General features: G+C 34.1%; 1 protein-coding gene across 4 annotated transcripts in view; it reads left to right on the forward strand.

The window, feature by feature from the left end:
* The window catches only part of Mnat1 (MNAT1 component of CDK activating kinase), a 240901-nt gene that overhangs the window by 132077 nt on the left and 86894 nt on the right, over positions 1-21930 (forward strand). For all 4 annotated transcript variants that reach the window (XM_021247889.2, XM_087195224.1, XM_004837439.3 and 1 more), the window contains one exon: positions 9726-9847. In XM_021247889.2, coding sequence (XP_021103548.1) covers positions 9726-9847 — 122 coding nt within the window. The remainder of the gene's footprint in view (positions 1-9725; positions 9848-21930) is intronic.

Consider the following 21930-nt stretch of genomic DNA (forward strand, 5'->3'; position numbering starts at 1 on the left):
AGTTGTATTTGATGACTCTTGTTATTTTTTTGGTGTTTGTTTTTTTAAAAAATGGTGATCATAGTACAATGACAGGCAGCCATTGGTTTCAGTATAGAGATTAATTAGCAATCTTTAGAATGTGCCTCAGCAAATGCAGCTGATTGACAGAAGCACCTGTCTCAGCAACTGGTAGAATGCTAGTATCACCATTAAGCCTGTAATTTCCAGAAGGCTTCAAGCTATGTTCATTAGACGGTCCAAAACCACTTGCTTTTTTTGGCCTTTACAATATTATTTTGCTAAATGTACTCTCTGTATTTATGAAAGGAACAGTATAAAATTAGTTTTTTCTTAAATTTCAAAAAACTAAAACAAATGATTTATAGTGCATATACTCTTGTATTTGTGGGATTACTACTTATGCTCAGTGTTCACATAATATGTTCCTGGATGAAAAATTTACAAAGTATTGTGATTTCTCGTGCATTTCTTTTGTAATTTATATCATAAACATGAAACACCTCTGTCAAGTTTGAAGAATGATTTGTTAAAGAATAGTGAAATGTAATTTAAAGGATTGATTAGCAGAGTCAAGTTTCTAGAAGGAAACTTGCTGGGAAAATAATTCCTTGCTGGGAATTATTCTTTTTGTTGAAATAGTCTTTCTCATTCATATTTTAAAACATGTAATTTATAGTGATTCATAGGTAAACCATCAATTTGTGTTATTTGAGGGAAAATTATACTTGTTATTGAAAGAAAACTGAATTTCTAAGAATATAAAGGATGAAGCACATCTCAGCACAGATGAAGTTTACATCAATTTAAATGTGTCATGGAAACAGTGAGTGTAAGTATTTTCTAGAAAAGAATGTGTTTTAATAAGCTGAGGTAACTTTCATTTTAAAAGAACTTACATGTAAGTAGTTTAAAAATAAATAAGTACCTTATAATTTGATTAATAAATATAAATTCAAATATATATTATTAAACACTTGAAAATAGGGTCAGTTCTGGGCGGTACACTTTCTCCTGTGCATTCACAGTGCCTTGCTCTGGCAGTACAGGCTTCAAAATCCGGGTGGTTTACTTGGCTTTGGAGAGCATCAGTTTCTTTTCCTGTAAAATAGATAAAATATATTTACCTCAAATGTACACAGATTGTGTACATATAGTAGGTGTTAAATATTTCTGTGTTCTTTGAATGACACCACACTATAGTAATCACATTCCCTATTTGGATGGCTTTTGTGAAAGACAATTTAAATTGCAAGTGAAAAGGAAATCATTGTCCTAAATATTTTATTTTTCATTTTACAATTGAGATCTGATTGGTTTTGTGAGTGATGGTGGTGGTGGTGTATATGTGTGTTTTGTTTGAGGAAGACAAATTGGTATGACTGCATAATATTTGTCATTTCCTTTTAGGACAAAAGAAAGGTAAAGTCAGTTAGAGGCTGGCTTAGCTCTTATTTATTTTCTGCCACAGAACTGGCACAATTGTGACTTGTTCTATAGTTAGATGAACTTAAATAGAACCAAGAGATCTGTTATGTAGTGTTTTTTTTTTTGAGGGGGTGAGGTAGAGGATTAGAGGGATCATTATAAAACATTTGTTCATAGAGGATTCAGATCTAAGTAAAGTATGCTTTCTTAACCTATTCAGCCTCTAATGGCATAAAGAAAATTTCTGTTATCTTTTCACGTAAAAAAGTTTCTGCTATAGCTTCTCAGCCTTTTGGCTAAGATCAAGTGTAAAAATATTTCTGCTTAGATTACTTATCTCTTATGTAACATTTTTGTTTGCCCACGTAATATGATTTGTAGAGAATTTTGTATAAAATGATTTTTATATTTTATATTAGAAATTTAGACTTATGTATGAGTTGTCATTTTCAATTTTTAGCTAGTTTACATATCGTGCCAATATAAGAATTCTTATCTTTCAATCTTATTTTTGTAATTACTAAGAAAAAATGAGCTAAAATGCTAAAATGCCTAAAAAGGTGGTTTAAAATTTCTGGCAAATACAGTTTTTCTTAATATTAATGCAGTCTCCTTTTAAGGAATCAGGTTTTATCTCATCAGATAGTCTCCTTGATGTTTTTCTTTTCTAATCTTTTTATAGAAACAGATATGATTTGCTGGACACTGTGTTCTCTTGGCAACAAATGATAGTTCAGTAGCTAGACAAGCATGGGAGAAAGAATGTAAAAGTAATACTTTTTAACACTGCATCATTTATCAGTTCTTAAGGAAAGGTAAAACTAGAATAACAAAAATAAAACATGAAATCTTCTCTTTGGACCTTATCTTTCTTTAAAGCTATTGCCACATCTCCTTATTTTCATTTTTCTTACACTCTGAGAAAATAATATTCAAGCTTGTTCAGTGTTTGTACTTCCTCCTGTTCTTTATTCTGTTATGCTGTCTTTCTGTTTTCACTACTATATTAAAGCTACTGTTGGTATTGAAACTCCCTTTCTCTAGGAAAGTTCCTTCTTTGTCTGCATCTCAGTCCCATTCATCTATCAGAACTTGTCTCAAATGCAGTTTCTTCCATGAATTCAATTGAATGAACATTCAGATGCCTGTCCTGTTCAGTGGAGTCATATCATATATACATATAACTTACTGGAATTCAACTAAATTTGAAACTAACACCAAACCAGGGAGAAAATGAGCAAAGAATGCCTCTCTTCCACTAGTAAGAAACATCATGGATGCCAAATGCAAGCCAATGACTTTATCTGGTTTTCCACAGAAGAAATGTTCAAATGTTGGATGAAAAACCAGCTGACTTGGATTTATGAAGAGATTAAAATATATACAGAAAAATGAACAGTGTAGGGTCTTATAAGTATTAAACCATGATTGCGTCACTGAGTTTAGAATCTAACTCCTGTGTACTTCCCCGTAATGGCTGCATTAAGTCATTCACATCACTTAGGACCCTTAGGTAACACATGGATGTGTTTTGGATGTTGTAGGTGTAAGAACTATTTGAGGCAAAGATGACTAGATTATTGTTTTCCTGTGTTTATTTTTGCATTTTTCAGATAGGGAGATAAATTTAAATGAATTACAATCAAAATAGGCTTAAGCAAAGGAAGACAATGCCATTCCTTTTATATTTCATATTCAGCTGTACTTTGAGACCAGTGGCTTACTGAAAAATAATTGCATGTGTCCACAAATATATTGCTGCAGCTAGTTTCTTCGAGCCATGTTAGTTCTAACCTGATACAGAAGGAATTTAAGGCAATGTTTTTTAATTATTCAGAATTTGGTTATAATGTTATCTGAGAAGCTTTAATGTTACTAATCTTTTCATAGTAATCCCCTAATGGTAGATATTTTTTCCTAACATTTTTTACTTCTGAATATGTCTTAAAATTTTGAAAGCTCTTTATCAAAGAATAGTTTATATTGGCATAATAATAACTGTCCTAAAATAGTTGAAATATTATTAAAGAACATTTTTCTTTTAGTAATTTGAACACTAATTGATGTGTTTTGGGAAGGAGATTGTAAATGATTTGGGCTAACAAATCTTTAAAATAATTCCACCGTAGTGAACAGATTTGAACAGTGTCCAGGGCCAATTTGCTAGAAATGTTTTTGAAGACTTGGCTTGGCCAGGTGAAGATATAGGTCAATGATGGTGAACATTTTAGAGGGTTCATTCAGTGATACAAATAGGCGCTGTGGCATGCATGTCATAGGTTTGCCACCACTGAATAGGTCTTTAGGACCATTTGATTTTTAATGATGAATTAGAAGTTTAAGACCCAGCTAGATAGTTATAGAAATTCTTCTTTGATGTTTTGCAGCATATCTTATATATTTAAATGGAATCAAGCCAGAAAAACATGGGCATGTAGTATGAAACCTATTTCATATTTTGAAAGACCTTTTTTTTTTTTTTTTAAAGAAGACACTTTAGGAAAATTGATAACTACCACATTTTAAAGGCTAAAAAATATTCATAAAAGTTGATTTGTGGGAGTAAGTCATCACTAGGATGCTTAAAGGAGCCAATCATAATTAAAAGTTTTATTTTATTCACCCAAAACATGCATGTTTTCTGATGATAATGGTTGAGTATTGAATTTGGAAATTAGTGTTTATTTTTTTCTATAGACTGCTCCTCTAATCTATATAGAATCAAACTATTTTATATTAAGTTTGAGGAAAATTTTGTTTATATTTTATGATGCATTGTAAGGCAGTGGCTTATTTCCACTTAGTGGTCCTGAAATTATAGCAATCTAGATCTGACAGTCCAGTCTCCCCAGTCTCCCTTTTCCCTTACATGTAGTTGATGCATATGGAGTTTAGAGAATCAAGTGTTTTGCTCAGTTCTTTCTGGTTTAGAGGCAGTGCCAGGCTAAGTTACCTCTTAATAAATAGGGGCTCTTTCTTCATTTGTCCTTTTATTGTTACTGTAAACTTTGAAAGAAATTAAAGTCAATTCTATGGGGGAAAGTGAATTGCATTTATAATGAAACTATGTACTACCAGGAAGTTATTACCATGCAGCTGTTGCAGTGATGACAGGTTGACATCACTCTAGAGTGACCGGAACAGCATAGTATAAAAATTGCTCTGCTTGTTCCTAAAATAAATTTAAACTGACAGAATCACCCAAGAAATTTGACTCAGAATGACCAGCTGTAGATGGTGCCAAGTATATTCTTTAAATTCTCTGTTTCATTAAAAAAATTATGTATGGGTACCCACAATTAAGGGCCTATATCCATATACATATGCACATAGATACATATGTATATTTACACACATACACAACACAGGTGTACACACATTAAAATTACTAGGACACTTACCAAAATAAAAACAGTATTTCAGAAATACTTCAGTAGATTTTTTAAAAGGCTTTATGTAGGTATTTTCTCTGGAAATAGTCTCCAGAATTACAGTGATTTAATGCTGTAAGAGTGAAATCTTCTGGTTTCTGATTCCGGGTAGTAATGCGACATATTCTGCAAAATTTGATGATGTTGACATTGTGAGGGGAACTACTTTATGAAACAACCACTACTATTGTTTTTATTGAAATGATCCTAAGAAATAAAAGTAGAAGGGGAGATCTTATTATAATATGATACTAGATTATAGATGCCCTGATGGCATGAGCATTTTATCTTTTTTGTTCATTGCTATACTTTTCAGTTCTTGGCATATATAAGTACCCAGTATTTGTTGTGTGAATGGGTGATGAATGGCACAGATTATCTACCATGTTTTGTTATCTGAATTTTTTTTAACATGGTTACTTAAATTGCTAGAAAGCACATTCCCAGCCTTGGAATGAAAAGCATTTATTGATTGTAATAAATAAGTGAAGAAAAAAATACAAAACTCTAGAGAAGACAGAAATTTATTCCTTGTTTATACTTCACAATATATGTAATTAACAAAATTCCAGTTGTTTACATTTAGAACATTCTTAAATTGATAGAATTTGAAGATCTGATATCTCACCTCTGCCCTCATATCCATACTACTGTATCAGGTGACTGCTCAGGAGCACTTTTACATCATTATTAATGCAACAAAGGAGTAGCTCTTTGGTGTAAAGCATGACAGTGAACAAAAGGTCTTAGAATCTAATGGAGTTGAGGAAGCTAAACAGATTATTATGCTAGGAGAATTTAACAAGCTTATAGGTCTTTCAACAAATATACTGAAGATGAGACTAGCTTGGTAAATAAGTCATTAAGAAAAATAGAAAAAAGAATTCTGAATTTTAACTTGTGTTAAATGATTTTCAGATGAAAATCAGAACCCTTTAACCCATTAGCCTAAATTGCTATTAGGAATGATAACATTTTCTGTTCTAATAAGCAGAAAAACCATACACTGATTGGTATTTACTGTATTTTCATGTATAATATTTTTTTCTTGCTTATTTATAAGACCTATATACTAATGATGCTTACTGACTTTCCATTGGTGTTATTTTTATTAAATAATAATGAATTTTTAAAGTGCCGTTCAGAATGGTTTGGGGGGGGCGTGTGTATTTTAAGATAGCCCATGTTTAGAGTTACCATAAAGGTAGTCTGCTTTTCCTTTGTCAGCTCCCCTCACACCACACACTTCATTGTTCTTTTTCCTGACACTGACTTACTGAAGAGAACAGACCATTTGTCCTGCAGCATGATCTTCACTCTATGGTGTTGTTCAGTATGGTTCCTTAGAATATTCTTCTTATCTTTGTGATGGCTACAAATATAAAATATATTCATTTGGCCAATTTAGAAGAAGTACAATAAAGACAAAAAATATGAATAGTTTATAATTTTTTACCTAGGGGTAACTACAGTTAACAATTTTCATTATAGTCTTTCTTATGCAGATTTAAAAAAATAATTCAGAGCATACTGATTATGTACCCAATATTTTATTGATTCTCTTTAAATATAATTTAAATGGCTAATATTGTTTTGTATTATAACGTAGCTGTTTAAGTTTTCCTATATTGCTTGAACTTTTTATTACAGTATAAACAGGTGCTGGGGATTTAGCTCAGTGGTTCCACCACCTGCCTTGTAGGCACAAGGTCTCGAGTTCAATCCCCAGTACCAAGGGGAAAAAAAAAAATTGAATACAATATAAACAGTGATGAGCGGGGATGATGCCAGGCCTGTCTTGCAAGCGCAAGGTCCTGAGTTGGATCCTCAGTACCAAAAAACAAAACAATATAAACAGTGATAACAGACCTATGAATACAAATTTGATATTTCTGATTATTCTCTATAAATTCTTACATGAGTTATAGGCCAAAATATATATATATATTTTTTTGGTACCGGGGATTGAACTTGGGTCCTTCCGCTTGCAAGGCAGGTGGCGGAACCACTGAGCTAAATCCCTGGCCCTATAGGTCAAAATATTAAAAACTCAATGAATGTTTTTTATAAAAGGTAATTCCTGGGCTGGAGATGTAGCTCAGTGGCATAGTGCCTGCTTGGCAAGCACAGGGCCCTGAGTTCAATTCCTGGTACCAAAAAAATAAAAGGCAATACCATAATTTGCTCTTAGTGTCTCAAGATACAACATACTATTCTGGTAATAATTGCTGTCCTCTCCATTGTCTTATCTTTTTAGATCTTTGTCCTCTGATGTCTAATACAAGTTGCATTGTTTCATTTGTCCAGCTTTTATTATTTCTTTCTCCTTTCTGATTTTTGTAGCATTAAGTCTACAGCATTCCATGAGGCACCTAGCGTTGCTGGGGATTTGCTCAGTGGTTTCACCATCTGCCTTGCATGCACAAGGTCCCGAGTTCGATCTTTCGTACCACAAAAAAAAAAAAAAGTATGGTATTTCCATGAGGCACCTAGCCAAATTTAATTCAAATGTAATATATGATGGTACATCATATACTTTGACCTTTGACTTCGGTAATATGGACTCCTCCCTTCTCTGATAATTTAGAAGACCATACTAAATGTTTTGGTGGAATTATCAGTAACCATTTTGAACTAGAAAGACCTTTTAAACACATTTGCCTTCAGTCACTTAAAATTCCCAGCATTGTCCTTGTTTGATGTCTTAAGACATCATCTGATCTGTTGGTGATTTAAAAAAATATTAATTATGTCAATGTATAAGTCATTTGTTTTCTTAAATTCTCCAGTTTTAAATTTCAGAAACTTGGCATTCATATCTCAAGAGCAGTTTTTTGGGAGAAAGATTGAACATTAGAAGGCTACTTTATATATGATATGTTTACATTATTTTACCATTCTTCTAGTAAACAGAATTACTGCTGAGTAGTGTTTTATTTTCTCTAAATTTATAAAATGTTACTATTTTTTTCTTTTTGCACTGCTGGAAATTGAACCTAGCACCTCCCTTCTTCTAGGCAAGCACTCTACTAGTAAGCTACTTCCATAGCCTATAATTTTTTGAGCCTATGGTGATTTATGTGTATAAAATTGATTTAAAACATCTAGGATTACTTCCTGATGTTAGTATTTTAAATTGAGCGTACATGATTATATTGTCTAAAAATAAGATAATAAAAGGTAGTGTGGAATGGTGGAATCAACGTTCGGCAGGAATTAGGAGATCTGACTCTGTGATCTTAGGAAAATTTCTTTTGGGGATATTAATTTTCATATCCATAAAATGAAGGAGTTAAAGGAAATCAGCACAGGCTTTGGAATCTAATAGACTTGGCCTCTGATCCTCAGCCTGCTTTAATTTACTTAGTCACATATTAGCCCTGTTTCCTCACCTGTAGCATAGAAATTATAGCACTTATATCATAAAATTATTGTGAGTGCTAATGAAATAATACATTTTAAAAAACCCTTAGATTAATGTCTTTGGAGAATAAAAATGTTAACTATTATTATTAGATGATCTTTCATGCCTTAACAAACTTCAGAGAAGAGTTTGAATTATATGATACCATAACCTCAGGAACTTGAGCATTACTGATAATATTTAGGGAAATGATTATTTTTTTCTGTTGCTTCCCATTGTAATGACATATGAAAGCTTGTCCTTCTTGAGTATTATCTCCCCTTTGTAGTTCTTGAAAATACCTATTCTATGTCATCCTTCCTGGGCTTTACTCTCCAATATCTAAAGTGAAAATTGAATGTTACTTGGGTCTTAACACTTGTGCTTCTTTAATTATTATTAAGTTTTCTTTGCTCCTTTCCCAATCTCCTTTCCCTTCTTCATCTTACCCCCATATGATCCTAATACTGGACTTTTTTTATATCAAAAGACAGAATTAGTGTCTAGTAACTTATGAAGCAGACAGTTTGAAACAGGGGTGTCATAATCATAGGTTAGAAATTGGATTACTGTGTGATAGGGTCTTAGTTACTTTTTTGTTGCTAGGACAAAATACCTGCCACCCACAAGTTAACAGAGAAGAGCTTTGTTGTAGCTCAGTTTGTAGAGGTTTCAGTCCATAGTCAGCTGGTTCTAAGGCAGGGCAGCATGGCAGAGGAGAAACAGTCCATGGCAGGGTAGGTGGAAAGCAGCTCTCCCGCCTTCCATCTTTCCTTTTATATTCTACCCAGGCCATTACTTGGTGCTACCTACACCCAAGGGTGCGGCTTCCCATTACTCACACCCAGAACAACCAAATAATCAGTGGACTAATCCAAACGTCACACCCTAAATCCAGCGGCCTCCAAAAAGCCCCACCTATGAGCACATGAAGCTTTGGGGGGACATCTAGATACAAGCCATAACAGATAATACAAAATTCAGTTTAAAATTCTAATATTTGTCTAGAAAGACAAAAACATACAGAGATTGGGGACTGGGGATATAGCTCAGTGGTGCCTCACCTGCCTGGCAAGTGCTAGGTCCTGAGTTCAATTCCTGGTACTGAAAAAAAATACGGAGATTAAGGATTAAAATAATATTAATGAAATTTCCAAACATTAAGCTTTTATTCTCTTTTCCTTATGTATTCCCACCAGGAAAATGAGGAAATCAGAATATCCAAAACCCATTATTTTTAATTGTGATAATATACATGTAACCTAAAATTTTACTGTTCATCTTTACAGCTAGTTTTTTTTTCTTTGGTACCGGGGATTGAACTCAGGACCTTGCGCTTGTGAGGCAGGCGGCAGAACCACTGAGCTAAATCCCTGGCCCTTGCTGTTCACCTTTAAAATGACCATCAATAACAATATGAAAGTAACATTAAAAGGTAAAAATTTCCTCCATTTCTCTAACAGGGTCAACAGATTTCATTGGCACCTCTTCAGAAGCTTGAAGAAGCTCTGTATGAATACCAACCATTGCAGATAGAGTCATGTGGACCTCCGGTTCCTGAGCTCGAGTTGTTAGGAAGACTTGGGTAAGTGGCCAAGAGAACTTCATGTTGAGGAGCGAATGTGGTCAGCTTTCTTCTGCTATTTTTAACTGGCATTTCAACAATCTTAGGTTTTTTTTTCTTCTTTCATAATAATTTTTATTATATGTACTCAGCTCAGTACCCATAGTCTTGTTTGTTTAACGTGGCTATTCATAAATATAAACAGTGAGTAACACTTTATTATATATCAGATGAAACACCATTCACTACATGCTGAACTAATTTTTTTAAAACTTCAAAATATAATTTTACAACCATTGATTACTGTCAATTTTAAGACATCATAATGTTCAAGAAGGGTTAATATACTTACTTTTTGTTTTGTTTTTGATTTTTTGAGACAGGGTCTCACTATGTAGTTCAGACTGGCCTTGAACTCACTACATAGCCCAGGCTGGCCTTGAAGTCCCAGTGATCTTCCTGGCTCAGCCTCCCAAGTGCTGGGATTACAGGTGTGCACCACCATGCCTGGCCATTCTTAGGTTTTTAGTTTAGAAGAACTTAACTTTTTTTTTTTTTAATTTGCAATGCCTAATACTGTTAAGTTTTACTTCATACAATACATTTTCAATGCACTTGTTAGGTTTCTTGGGATTGAGACTGGAATAGAGGTAGTTTCCTATTAAGTCTGTCCTTGTCAGGTGTATTGAAGTTGCTGTTCATTTTCAGCTCACTATATTTCTTTTTTCTTTTTAAGGTGGGACTTAACGTAGTAGTAAGTCAGTAAAAATATGGGCTCCTTGCCATAAAAAAGGGTACATTTATTTACTATCTACTGTCTGTAGTGAAACTACATTTATGAGACAGAAGCCATGAAATCTGTTTTGTCAAAAGATGTAATGTAGGGCTTACCCAGCACCTCAGTAGTCATGTTACATGCTTCCATTTTAGAAGTGAACCTGGGGTGTAGCTTTTGTGACTCATAGAGATGGTCACAGTGTGTCTCATGGGAGTAAGTGGGTATTTGACATTTGAGAAGTACAGGCACAGATGTTTCTGGATGAACCAAATTGTCTCTTGGTCTGGTTTCTCAGAGTAAACTATTCAGTGGATGATTGATCTAGAGACTGTTATTAATTAACAAAAGAAAATAATACAGTATAATTTGAAAAGGAAGTAATGGGTAAGAGACCAAGTAATGAAAAATCGAGGGAAAAAATAAGACCTCAACAACAGAAATAAGAAAAATAACAAATAAGAAAACAGCAACAGAAATAAGAAAAATGAAACAAATAATAAAATGTACGTGCATCCTTGAAACAAAAATCAAAGTCTTGGGGCCAGGGATTTAGCTCAGTGGTTTCGCTGCCTGCTGGGCAAGCACAAGGACCCAAGTTGGATCCCCGGTACCAAAAGAAAAAAAAAAAATCAAAGTCTTGGACATTATGTACAGTATTATACATGTGATCACTGAGGCTTTAAGGTAAATGTAAAATTAAATGAGTTATTATTTAAATCTGTTATTGGATAGATCTTAAGGCTAGATTTTCTTTAGTTCTCTATTCTCTAAAATTTATTCTCTAAAAGGCCTGCAGCCTCCAGGCATGAAGCCAATGGAATGTGAAACAAAACCTAACTCCCTTTGAGGTTACAAATTTATCAAATAATTGTCCTTTATGCTAAGATTAATGCTTGAAGAAGTACAGAATATTGTATTTTGTGACATAAAAAATTATATAGGCATTGATTCTTTAAATTTTTTATCGACCTACCAAGAGTTGTAACTCTGTATCTCTAAAATAAGTTTCTCTAAAAATCTTTACTTTTAATGCCAGTGAAGATAAAATACTTAAAACAGAAACTATTTTATTACAGGGTTTTACATTTTCTAATAGTTTTATCGTAAAAATTATATTTGAAAGATCAAGGAAATCATGTATAGTAATAGGGCTTTGTGTGTTTTATTACATTTGGAGAAGTAAAATGTATGACAATAGCATTATAAAGTATGAAGGAAAAGGAATTATGCTATTGTAATGTTCTTTTTTTTGGTATCGGGGATCGAACTTGGGTCCTTGCGCTTGCGAGGCGGTCGGCGGAACCACTGAGCTAAATCCCCGGCCCTATTGTAATGTTCTTGCTTTGTGATGGTGGAATGCTGGCTGGAAGTATTCTGCGATGAGTTAAAAATGTGTAATGTGGGGCCCAGGCATTTAGCTCAGTGGTGCTGCTGCCTGCCTTGCAAGCGCAAGATCCTGAGTTCCATCCCCAGTACCCCCCCAAAAAAAGTGTAATGTGAACTTCAAAACTTAAAGTAAAACAAGAAGAGATGGCCAATGAGAAGATAATAATATCATAAAAGTAGTTATGAAAAAGAAGGCATATTTCTTCTGGATCATGTGGAGGTTCTACTTTTAACTTGTTGAGGCCATTCCATATTGTTTTCCATACAAGCTGTACCAATTTATATCCTCACTAACAGTGTAATAGGGTTCTCTGTTCTCTGCAACTTTGTCAACTATAGTTGTGTTTACTTTTTGATAATGCTATCTTAACAGGTGTCAGGTGATATCTTTTTCTGGTTTTGATTTTCATTTTCCTGAGGATTGGTAATACTGAGCATGTTTTCATGTGCTACCTATTATTCATTCATATGTCACCCTTGGAAAAATTCAGATTCTTTCACCATTTTTTTTTTTTTTTTTTGGCACCGGGGATCAAACTCAGGACCTTGCACTTGCGAGGCAGGCGCTGGAACCACTGAGCTAAATCCCCAGCCCTCTTTCACCATTTTTAAATGGACTATTTGGCAGCAACAAAACAGGAAGATCTCCCCCCTGGGTTTATAGTTTATAGACTAAACAGCCAAAGTGGGCTTTGGCCAATCAGAATGTGTCTGGCTTGGCTTTTCTTTTCTCTTTTCTCTCTTCTCTCTTCTCTCTTCTCTCTTCTCTCTTCTCTCCTCTCTTCTCTTCTCCCCTCCCCTCCCCTCCCCTCCCCTCCCCTCTCCTCTTTTTTTTCTTCAGTACCTGGGATTGAACTCAGGACTTTGTGCTTGCTGCACAGGCTCCGTGCCACTGAGCTACATCCCCAGTATCTGGCCTTTGTCAAAAATTATTAACAAGTGAAATATCAATTAGGAAACTGACCAGGGTGTCAGTGGCCAGCAGAACATGCTTGGCTGACTAACTTAAAAACTTGACATCTAGGGTTTGGGATGCATCCAGAGTCACCTGGTAGGCATGGTGACAATTTCAGCCAAGGTAACTTGTCACGTCAAGCCAGATGCCTACAGCTGGAAATAAAAGTAGAATCTGGAGGAGGACACCTAGGTAACCCTAGTTACCTCCCAGTGGCTCTGCCTCTAAACACGGTAGTTATATTAAGTTTCCACACTCTTAGTATCTCACAGTGGAGATTACATTTCAACAAATGAACGCCTGGGATACCTGCTCAAATCTTATCCAGACCAAAGCACTAGTGCTAAATTTCTTTGGTCTTGTCTTTTTGAGGATTTTCTATGTAACTGTCAGTGTCATCTGCAGACAGGCATAATTTTATTTTTTCCTTTCCTATTTGGATGCATTTTATTTCTTTTCACGTGTAATTGCTCCTGGTAGTATTTTTAGTGCTATGTTGAATAGAATTGAGATGGCATTCTTGCCTCACACTGGGTCTGGAAGAAAAAGCTTTCAGTTTTCCCTTAGTGATTATGATGTTAACTGTGAATTTTCCACACAAGGCTTTTATTGTGTTGATGTAACTTCATTCTAAACCTGTTCATTGAGAGTTTTTAATCATGAAAGGACTTTGAACTTCATCAAATGCTTCTGCATCTATTAAAATGATTATATGGTTTTTATTTTTCATACTTTCAGTGTGAAGTGTATCCCATTGATTTGGGTATAAATAAATCTTGTATCCCGCAGATAAATCCCATTTATTCATACTTTATAATCTTTTTTGGTATTGTGTTAAATTTGGTTTCTTAGCATTTTATTGAAGATTTCTGCATCTCTGTTCATTAGAGATACTAGCTTTTAGATTCTTTTATTTTGTTCCATGCTTTTTTCCTGTAGTGCCTTTATTTGGGTGTTGTATTGAGGTATAGAATGAGGCGTGGAGTGCTTTCCCTAGTTTTTTGGGAAAGTTTGAAAGGATTTATGTTCTTGTCTGTGTGTTTCATAAAATTAATGCTAGAAGTCATCAGGTGCAGGATGTTTCTTCATCAGAAGGTTCTTGATTACTATTTCAGTCTGCTATTTATAGGTCTGTTGAATAGATTTTCTGTATCTTAAGGATTTAATCTTGGTAGGTTTTGTAATGGTGGGAATTTTTCCATTTCATCTGAATTATTCATTTTGGGAGTATCATTGCTCTAATATACCTTTATCCTTTTTATTTCTGTAGAATTGGTAGTAGTATCCCTACTTTCATTTCCAATTTTAGTAACTTGAATTTGCTAAGTTTTTTTGTACCAGGGATCGAACTTGGGACCTTGTACTTGCGAGGCTGGCGGCGGAACCACTGAGCTCCCCGGCCCTTATTTGCTAATTTTTAAAATCATTTGACTAGTTTTTCTATCCAAATTGAGAGTAAGGTATTGAAGTCTCTATTATTGTAGAACTTTTTTCTTCCTTGAATTCTGACAACATTTTCTTCATGTATTTGGGTGGTCTGTTATTAAGTACACAAATGCTTTTATTTGTTGTATCTTTTAAATGTATTAAAGCCTTTTATTAATATGTTGTATTTTTTTGTCTTGCAGCCTCTTTTAGTTAAAAGTCTATTTTATTTGCTAGTAGTATTACTACTACTGTTTCTGCTCTATTTTGGTTACTATTTACATGGAATAAATAGCCTTTTCCAGTCTTTTTAATTTTAACCTACTTGTGTCTTTTAAACTAAAGTTAATCTCTTGTACACAGTATATAGTTAGAACATTTAAAAAATTCATTCTATCAGGGTGTGATGGTGTATGCCTGTATAATCGCAGCACTCAGGAAGCTGAACCAGAAGGATTGCCATGAGTTCAAGGTCAGCCTGGGCTACATAGTAAGTTCAATGGCAGCTTGAACTCCATAGTGAGACCTTGTCCACCCCCCCCCAAAAAAAATCAAAACAAAACAAAAAAAACCCCAAAGTTCATTCTGTTTTGATTGGAGGGATTTACTCTATTTAAAGTAATGAGATGAAAAGAAAAGTCTTCTGTCATTTTTGTTTGTTTCTGTGTGTGTGTTTCCTACATTACTTTTTTGTGTTCAGTTGATATTTTTATAGTACAACATTTAAATTCCTTACTTATTCTTATTTTGTGTGTGTGTGTGTGTGTGTGTGTGTGTGTGTGTGTGGTGCTGGGAAATTGAACCCAGGGCATTTGATTGAACTGCATCACCAGCTCATTAAAAAAATTTTTTTATTTTTAATTGGCATCACGGTCTCACTAAGTTGTTGAATTGCCCAGGTTGGGCTCAAAGGGATTATAGGTGTATGCCACCACATCCAGCTACTACTTTGTATTCCTTGTGGTTACCTCAGTGATTACATTTATTATCCTAATTTCATAACACTAACTGGAATTTATACCTGTTTAACTTTAATAACATACAAAATCTCTGTTCCTTTACCAGTCTGTCTTTTACCCCTTTTCAGTTGTTGATAATACAAAATTAAATCATTATATATTATGTGTTTAAGAATACAGGAATATTAGATTAAGTAGAAAACAAAATGTGGAGTTTCAAACCAAACTTGTAGTAACACTAGCTGTTATATTAAGGCCAAGATGCACCTAGTCTATCATTTCTCTCCTGTGATAAGCCCATTAAAGGCATTCTAATGTTATAATTTTTATATCTAACATTTTTATTATCTATTTCTATTATCTAACATTTCTATTCATTCCTTTTTATAATTTCTGCTTCTTTGCTTAAGTTCCCTGGTTTTCATACATATTACCTAACTTTTTCACCAGATTCTTTTAACTTACTAATCATAGTATTTGAAAACATCCCTCTCTAATAGTTTGAATTTCTCTGGGTATGATTCTGTCAGTTCTTTTATGACTTGATGATTGATTTATTGTGTTCCTGTTTCTTGCTATTATTATTTGTGTATTGGATATCCTGTGTAACAAAGCAGTATTTACTAAAATAGGTACTATTTATGCCCAGAAATGTTTATAATTTTTTTTCACAGTCCATTAGCAGAAGTATTGGGTATTAATTCTCTGTTGTAATCTCTGGGATTTGTTATTGCTCTAATTGCAATCATTGTACTATCTGTATACTTTAGTTTTGGTTTTTTGTTTGTTTTTTGGTACCCGGGATTGAACTTGGGACCTTGCACTTACGAGACAGGTGGTGGAACCACTGAGCTAAATCCCCAGCCCTAGATTTGTTTTTAATCATGGTCCATTGCCACTTTGGGACTAGTGCTTGGAAGATTTTTGTATATATTCTTGTTCTACTCTTAGTTTTCAACAGGTTCTAATTCACCTGAGAAACAGAGGATTTCTCTTTTGGTGTTTCTCCTCAACGGTAGATTGCTCTTGCTTTTTCCTTGGAATAAGACTTATGGTAGGAGTGAGCAGGTTTCTTGATTCTTCTGTTCCAAATTTAGTCTTAGACTGCACTATGTGCCTGAGCCTCAGGGAGGTGCTTTCTGTTTTTAACCTTTTTCTCAAAGGTTAGCAACTTGTATCTCTGGTGGAGTGGGGCACAAGACAGTGTCCTGCTCCTCTCCTAGATGTCTGCTTTTCATCAGTATGGGGACCTAGGTAGGAGGAATTGGCTTTCTGCTTTCCATCAGTGGCTTTGGCTGATAGCTTTTGCCTGTTTCATTGTAGAGTTGACAGGGGCCAGTAGGTTTTTCTACCCCTTCCCTGGTGGCACACAACCTTTGCCCTTCTCTCTGGCTGCTGTTTTAGTGTAGTTCATTTTCTGTTGTATTTAGAGTTTAATTATTTACAGTTTTGTCTATTCCATGAAATATCTTCTTCCTTTTTAAAATCTGCCATGGTGGTGGTATTGTTATGTGTTTGTATGCTTGAGTATTTAGTTAATAACCCTATTAGAATTCTGTGTACTATTTTCCATTAAGTTATTAAACAATAAATTTGGGCAACACTTCTGATTATGTGGAGTTCTTTTGCTTCCTTTTGCCTTTATCACTATGGTTTTGAGTTTTCAATATGGGATATATCCGTTAGAGATGTTTTTACTTTTCCCAAGTTTTTCATTGTTAAATCTGAATTGAACCTAAATAAGAGAGACTTGATTACCTTTTTCAGTGGTGATGATGGTTGAGAAATCTTTCGTCACCCACTCAATGTTTATAATATGGTTAGCTCCAGGATTCTAGAAGTAATTTTTTTATCTCAGTAAAAACTGTATGTATATATGTATCTAAAATATTGTTTTGATGACAAATAAGCAAGTATGTACTTCAAGCAGTAGATCTTGCCTGTAACAGTTTCTTTTTGTTATCTGTGACTTCGTAATGGAGAAGATTCTAGATAAACAATAATGGAGCCAGGATGGCTAAAGAAGCATCTATTATTATTTTTATTTGGTCCAGGAGCTGTTTACTATAAATATATAATGTTCCATATTTTTCTTTTCACCTTTCTATTTTGACAGAGGGATTAAATTCCTTTTATTATTTGCATTTTGGGATGGGATCTTTGCTTTGTTGCTCATGTTGGCCTTGAACTCTTAGCTGGCTTTGATTTCTTGAGTTCAAGAGATTCTCCCATCTCAGCCTCTGAGTAGCAGGGACTATTGGCATGCGCTATAACATCCAGCTAAAGGAATTAAATTCAGTATGGTCAATTTTAGATATTTGGAGTCATGATTAAATCAAGTATTCATTTTGGGGAATATGTTATAACCTTGTATTTAGATGTCTACCAAAGTAAATCCTAAATTAATTTCTTATACTACAAGTTCATTTTCTTTTCTAGAATTATTTGAAGCTATGTGCTTTCTTACTGTTTTGTTACTAAAGACCCAAGAATCTATTTTTACCTAATTTAACTTTTAGAAATACTTAACAAGTGAAGGAGTTGCTTTGGAAATTACTTGTGTCCTCCAGGGTGGTGCTTTCAAGGTATAAGGGTTATGTGGTTCACTTGACTAAAACTGTACTAGTTCCACATTTCCTAAGGTTTGTTTTGCCAGAAGATTACATCTATACATCTAGTAAATTCCATTTGTCCATTGAGAATGGCCATTACCTCCCTACACACCCTTCTAGTTTCTGTTCCTCTCTCTTTTCTTTTCCTATTGCAAGAAAATTTCCATTTTATATTTTCTCACAAAGGGAAATATAATTTTCCTAGACACAAATAGAGAATAAGACCTCATATTTCTATTTTCTTATATGCTCTTTGAAATGTATGTGACATAAAATTAAAAGCAGTACAGTTTTTTTGTACTTTCATTTTAGTACTAAAATGTGGATGGGGCACTTTCAAAATGATTTTAATTATAGTATTTTTTGGGAGAGTTGATGATATTAGGACTTGAGGGGCATTGTGTTTCTAGAGAAGTATGGTTTTGTATTAATAAAACTTTAATAAGGGCCAGGGATTTAGCTCAGCGGCACTGTGCCTGCCTGGAAAGTGCAAGGTCATGAGTTTGATCCCTGGTACCAAGAAAACAACAATAACAAAACCCTTTAATAAAAGATAAAATCAAAAGTACACTACCATGAGATTTTTAGGTGTGGCTGTTACTAAGATCTTTTCTAAAGTTAATCTTGATAAGCGGATGAAGAATACATAGGAATCTCACTAAGAGGGTATTATGAATATATGCTGATAAATTCAGATTGCATTGTTAGTACACTATTGGTTTGTTCAAGCCAATATCTAAGCATGTCTTATTAATTCTAGGTCAATGGGAACAAGCATTGGGAAAATAGGACTAGTAATTAAAATTCCCTAGACCAGTAATGTCAAACCTATGGCATGTGTGCTGCAGCTGGCTGTTTGTTATCATTGAAAGCTCTAAGAGGTTTACCATCATTGCCCTAGACTACAGACAGCCTCAATAGCTAGTTAGGAAAGTTTCATAGATTGCCAGTGTGAGACTATCTTTTTATTAATCAGCTGGCTTTCTAGTTAATATTTCACTACCTTTAACGCAAAGAACAGTTACTTAACTGATACAAATTATGAGCACTTATGACTCAATTTTATTCATCGATTTCAGGTTCTTGATCAAATATAACTACTATTTTAAGTATCTGTAAATGATTTATTTAATATGAGCTGTTTGTCTGCCAACTTATGATAGAAACAGAAAAAGATTTGTTGTCAAAGTGCTGAGATGGTAACTTGTTATTATTTCTTAATTTCCTCCATGTACTTCATTGGCTTATATTACTTCTGAATTTACTCTTAAAATTCATAAAACACCGGTTGACAGTTGCATGTTAAGAAATTTAAAAATTAGTTTTAAACATTTATGATTTACACAAGTGTGATTATATTTTCTTAAATTCTTTTATTGGTACATTTTAGGTATACAACACATTTACATTTCTCATTGGGAATTGTACCTTTACATGATGCATCTTGGTTCTTATTTTTTCCTCCTTCCTAGCCCTCCCTTCATCCCCCCACCTTCCCTATTTACAAAGACTTTATTTCCATTTTTTTCCATTTCTCATCATTTTTCCTTTCCCTTCTTTCCTTTCCCCTGCTCCTTCCACTACCCCTACCCCTTTGGTCCTTTTCTTCCTATTTTGCATTATCGATTATTCATTCTAATCATTGGTACATTTTAGGTATACAATATAATGACATTCATTGTTGGAAATTTGCACCTTTACATAATCTCTCTTGGTTCTTATTTTTTACCCTTGCCCAGCCCTCCCTTCACCCCCTCCATCCCTCCCTATTTATAAAGATTTTGTTCCTATTTTTCCATTTCCTCATATTAATCCCATTCCCTTCTATCCTTTCCCCCACCCCTCCCACTTCCTTCCCCTTTGCCCCTTTTCTTCCTATTTCACATTACCTATTATATGTTTTAGTCCTTATTTACACTTTCTGTTCCTCACACCAGAGAAACTATTCGGTATTAACACGTGTGTCCTATTTATTTCACTTAAGAGTATCACCTCAATGTGCATCCATTTAGCTATAAATGTCTCTAATTTCTCATTTTTTATGGCTGAGTAGTATTCCGTTTTATAAAAAAACCACATTTTCTTTATCCGGTCTCCAGTTGATGGGCATTTGGGCTGTTTCCAAGTTTTAGCTATCACAAACTGTACTGCTATGAAGATGGGTGCACATATATCACTGTGGTATGATTCTTTTAATTCTTTGGGGAAGATCCCCAGCAGGGGAATAGCTGGGTCAAATCGGATTTCAAGTCCTAGTTCTTTGAGGTATCTGCATACTGAATTCCAAAGTGGTTGCACCAGTCTACACTCCCACCAGCAGTGGAGCAGTGTTCCTCTTTCCCCACAGCCCTGTCAGCATTTGTTATTGGTTGATTTCATGATAGCAGCCATTCTTTCTGGAGTGAGGTGGAATCTCAACCTTGTTTTCATTTACATCTCTCGAATGACCAGTGATTTTGAACATTTTTTCGTGTATTTATTTGCTATTTCTACTTCTTTGTGTGAGAAATGTCTGTTCATTTCAGATGCCCATTTTCGGATTGGATCTTTAAATTTGGGAGGTCTGATTTTTTAAGTTCTTTATAGATTCGAGATAGTAGACCTTTGTCTGAGGAAAAGCAGGTGAAGATTTTTCCCCCACATTGTGGGTTGTCTCTTCACATTGCTGGTGGTTTCTCTTGCTGTGCAGAAGCTTTTTAATAAGAAGAGATCCCAACAAGTGTGATTTTTTTTTTATACAGATTTTTGGTTGGATTTTTATGAATTCATACCACATTTTGATGCATGTTTAGGAATAAATTTCCATTTCATTCACATACTTGAATAGTGAAAAGTTATTCACATTTTCAAAGTATTGAAAATAAATATAAATTTACATGATGAAATAGTTAAGTAGCTTTGTGTATTATAAGTGGTTTTATTAAACACACTACTAATTTATATTGACATACTTAGGGTTTTGTGTAACATAATCATAATCATAATATTGGAAAGGCTGAAAAGTGAGAATAGCTTTCCTAATAAGACATTTCAGAATACCCTTCTGAGTTTAATGGAGTATCTATTATTTTTATTCTATGACAGTTTAGTTCATGTAATTTTATAAGATAAAATATGAACTTTAAGGTTTGTATTTTTTCATGGTTCCTTATGTACAAATTTTTTAAACCTTTTTGTTGTTAGGTGCTGGGGATTGAACCTAGGATCTTACTTATACTAATATGCACACTGTCACAGAGTTATGCCTCAGATTATATTTATGAATTTAAACGAAGCTATTTGTTATCTGAATTAAGTAAAATGGAATCTTTTTCTTTTTTTTGGTACTGGGGATGGAACTCGGGTCCTTGTACTTGTGCAGCAGGTGGCGAAAGCACTGAGCTAAATCCCCGGCCCTGTAAAATGAAATCTTAATCTTCATGTAAAACTTAGCTGTCCCTTTTTTGTTGTTGTTGTAGAGTGTTGTAACAAAATACACATACTCATTTCTGACTTGTGTTGATTCAAGAAGCAAGTTCTTATTTAATTTCTGTTAAGCCCTATCAGTTTTGTGCTCGTTGGTAGCCATACACAATATTGATAAAAACCAACTTGTTCAGAAAAAGTAATTATTACAATTCTCTTGCTATTACTGGCAAAGAAATTAAAAGTGTTATCTGTTGAGGAATAGAAGAGTATATTCTACAAAAAAAAATAGAAGATCTATCTTCTTGGTAACCTTGCAAGATAATTTTCATAATTCTTTTGGTTCTAAAAATTGATAAATTGAAACTTTACATGTCAGTTAGGAATTTGAGAAGATATGTTGACTATATTCTTTCAGAGTTTTTGTTAGTAACAATTAATGACCTTGTCTTTCTTCTTAAGCTTTTCCTCACTATTGCAAGAGACATCTTTCTAATGTATCAGTCTGCTCTAGTCTCTTATTATTATTATCCTTTGGTAGCTCATCGTCACTTTCATATTCTGAGTCTTGTCCTCCTCATAAC

The sequence above is a fragment of the Heterocephalus glaber genome, unplaced genomic scaffold, assembly GCF_053883595.1.
Source record: "Heterocephalus glaber isolate CG9 unplaced genomic scaffold, H.glaber_assembly_v1.0 deba00001608, whole genome shotgun sequence".
NCBI classification, from domain to species: Eukaryota; Metazoa; Chordata; class Mammalia; order Rodentia; family Bathyergidae; genus Heterocephalus; species Heterocephalus glaber.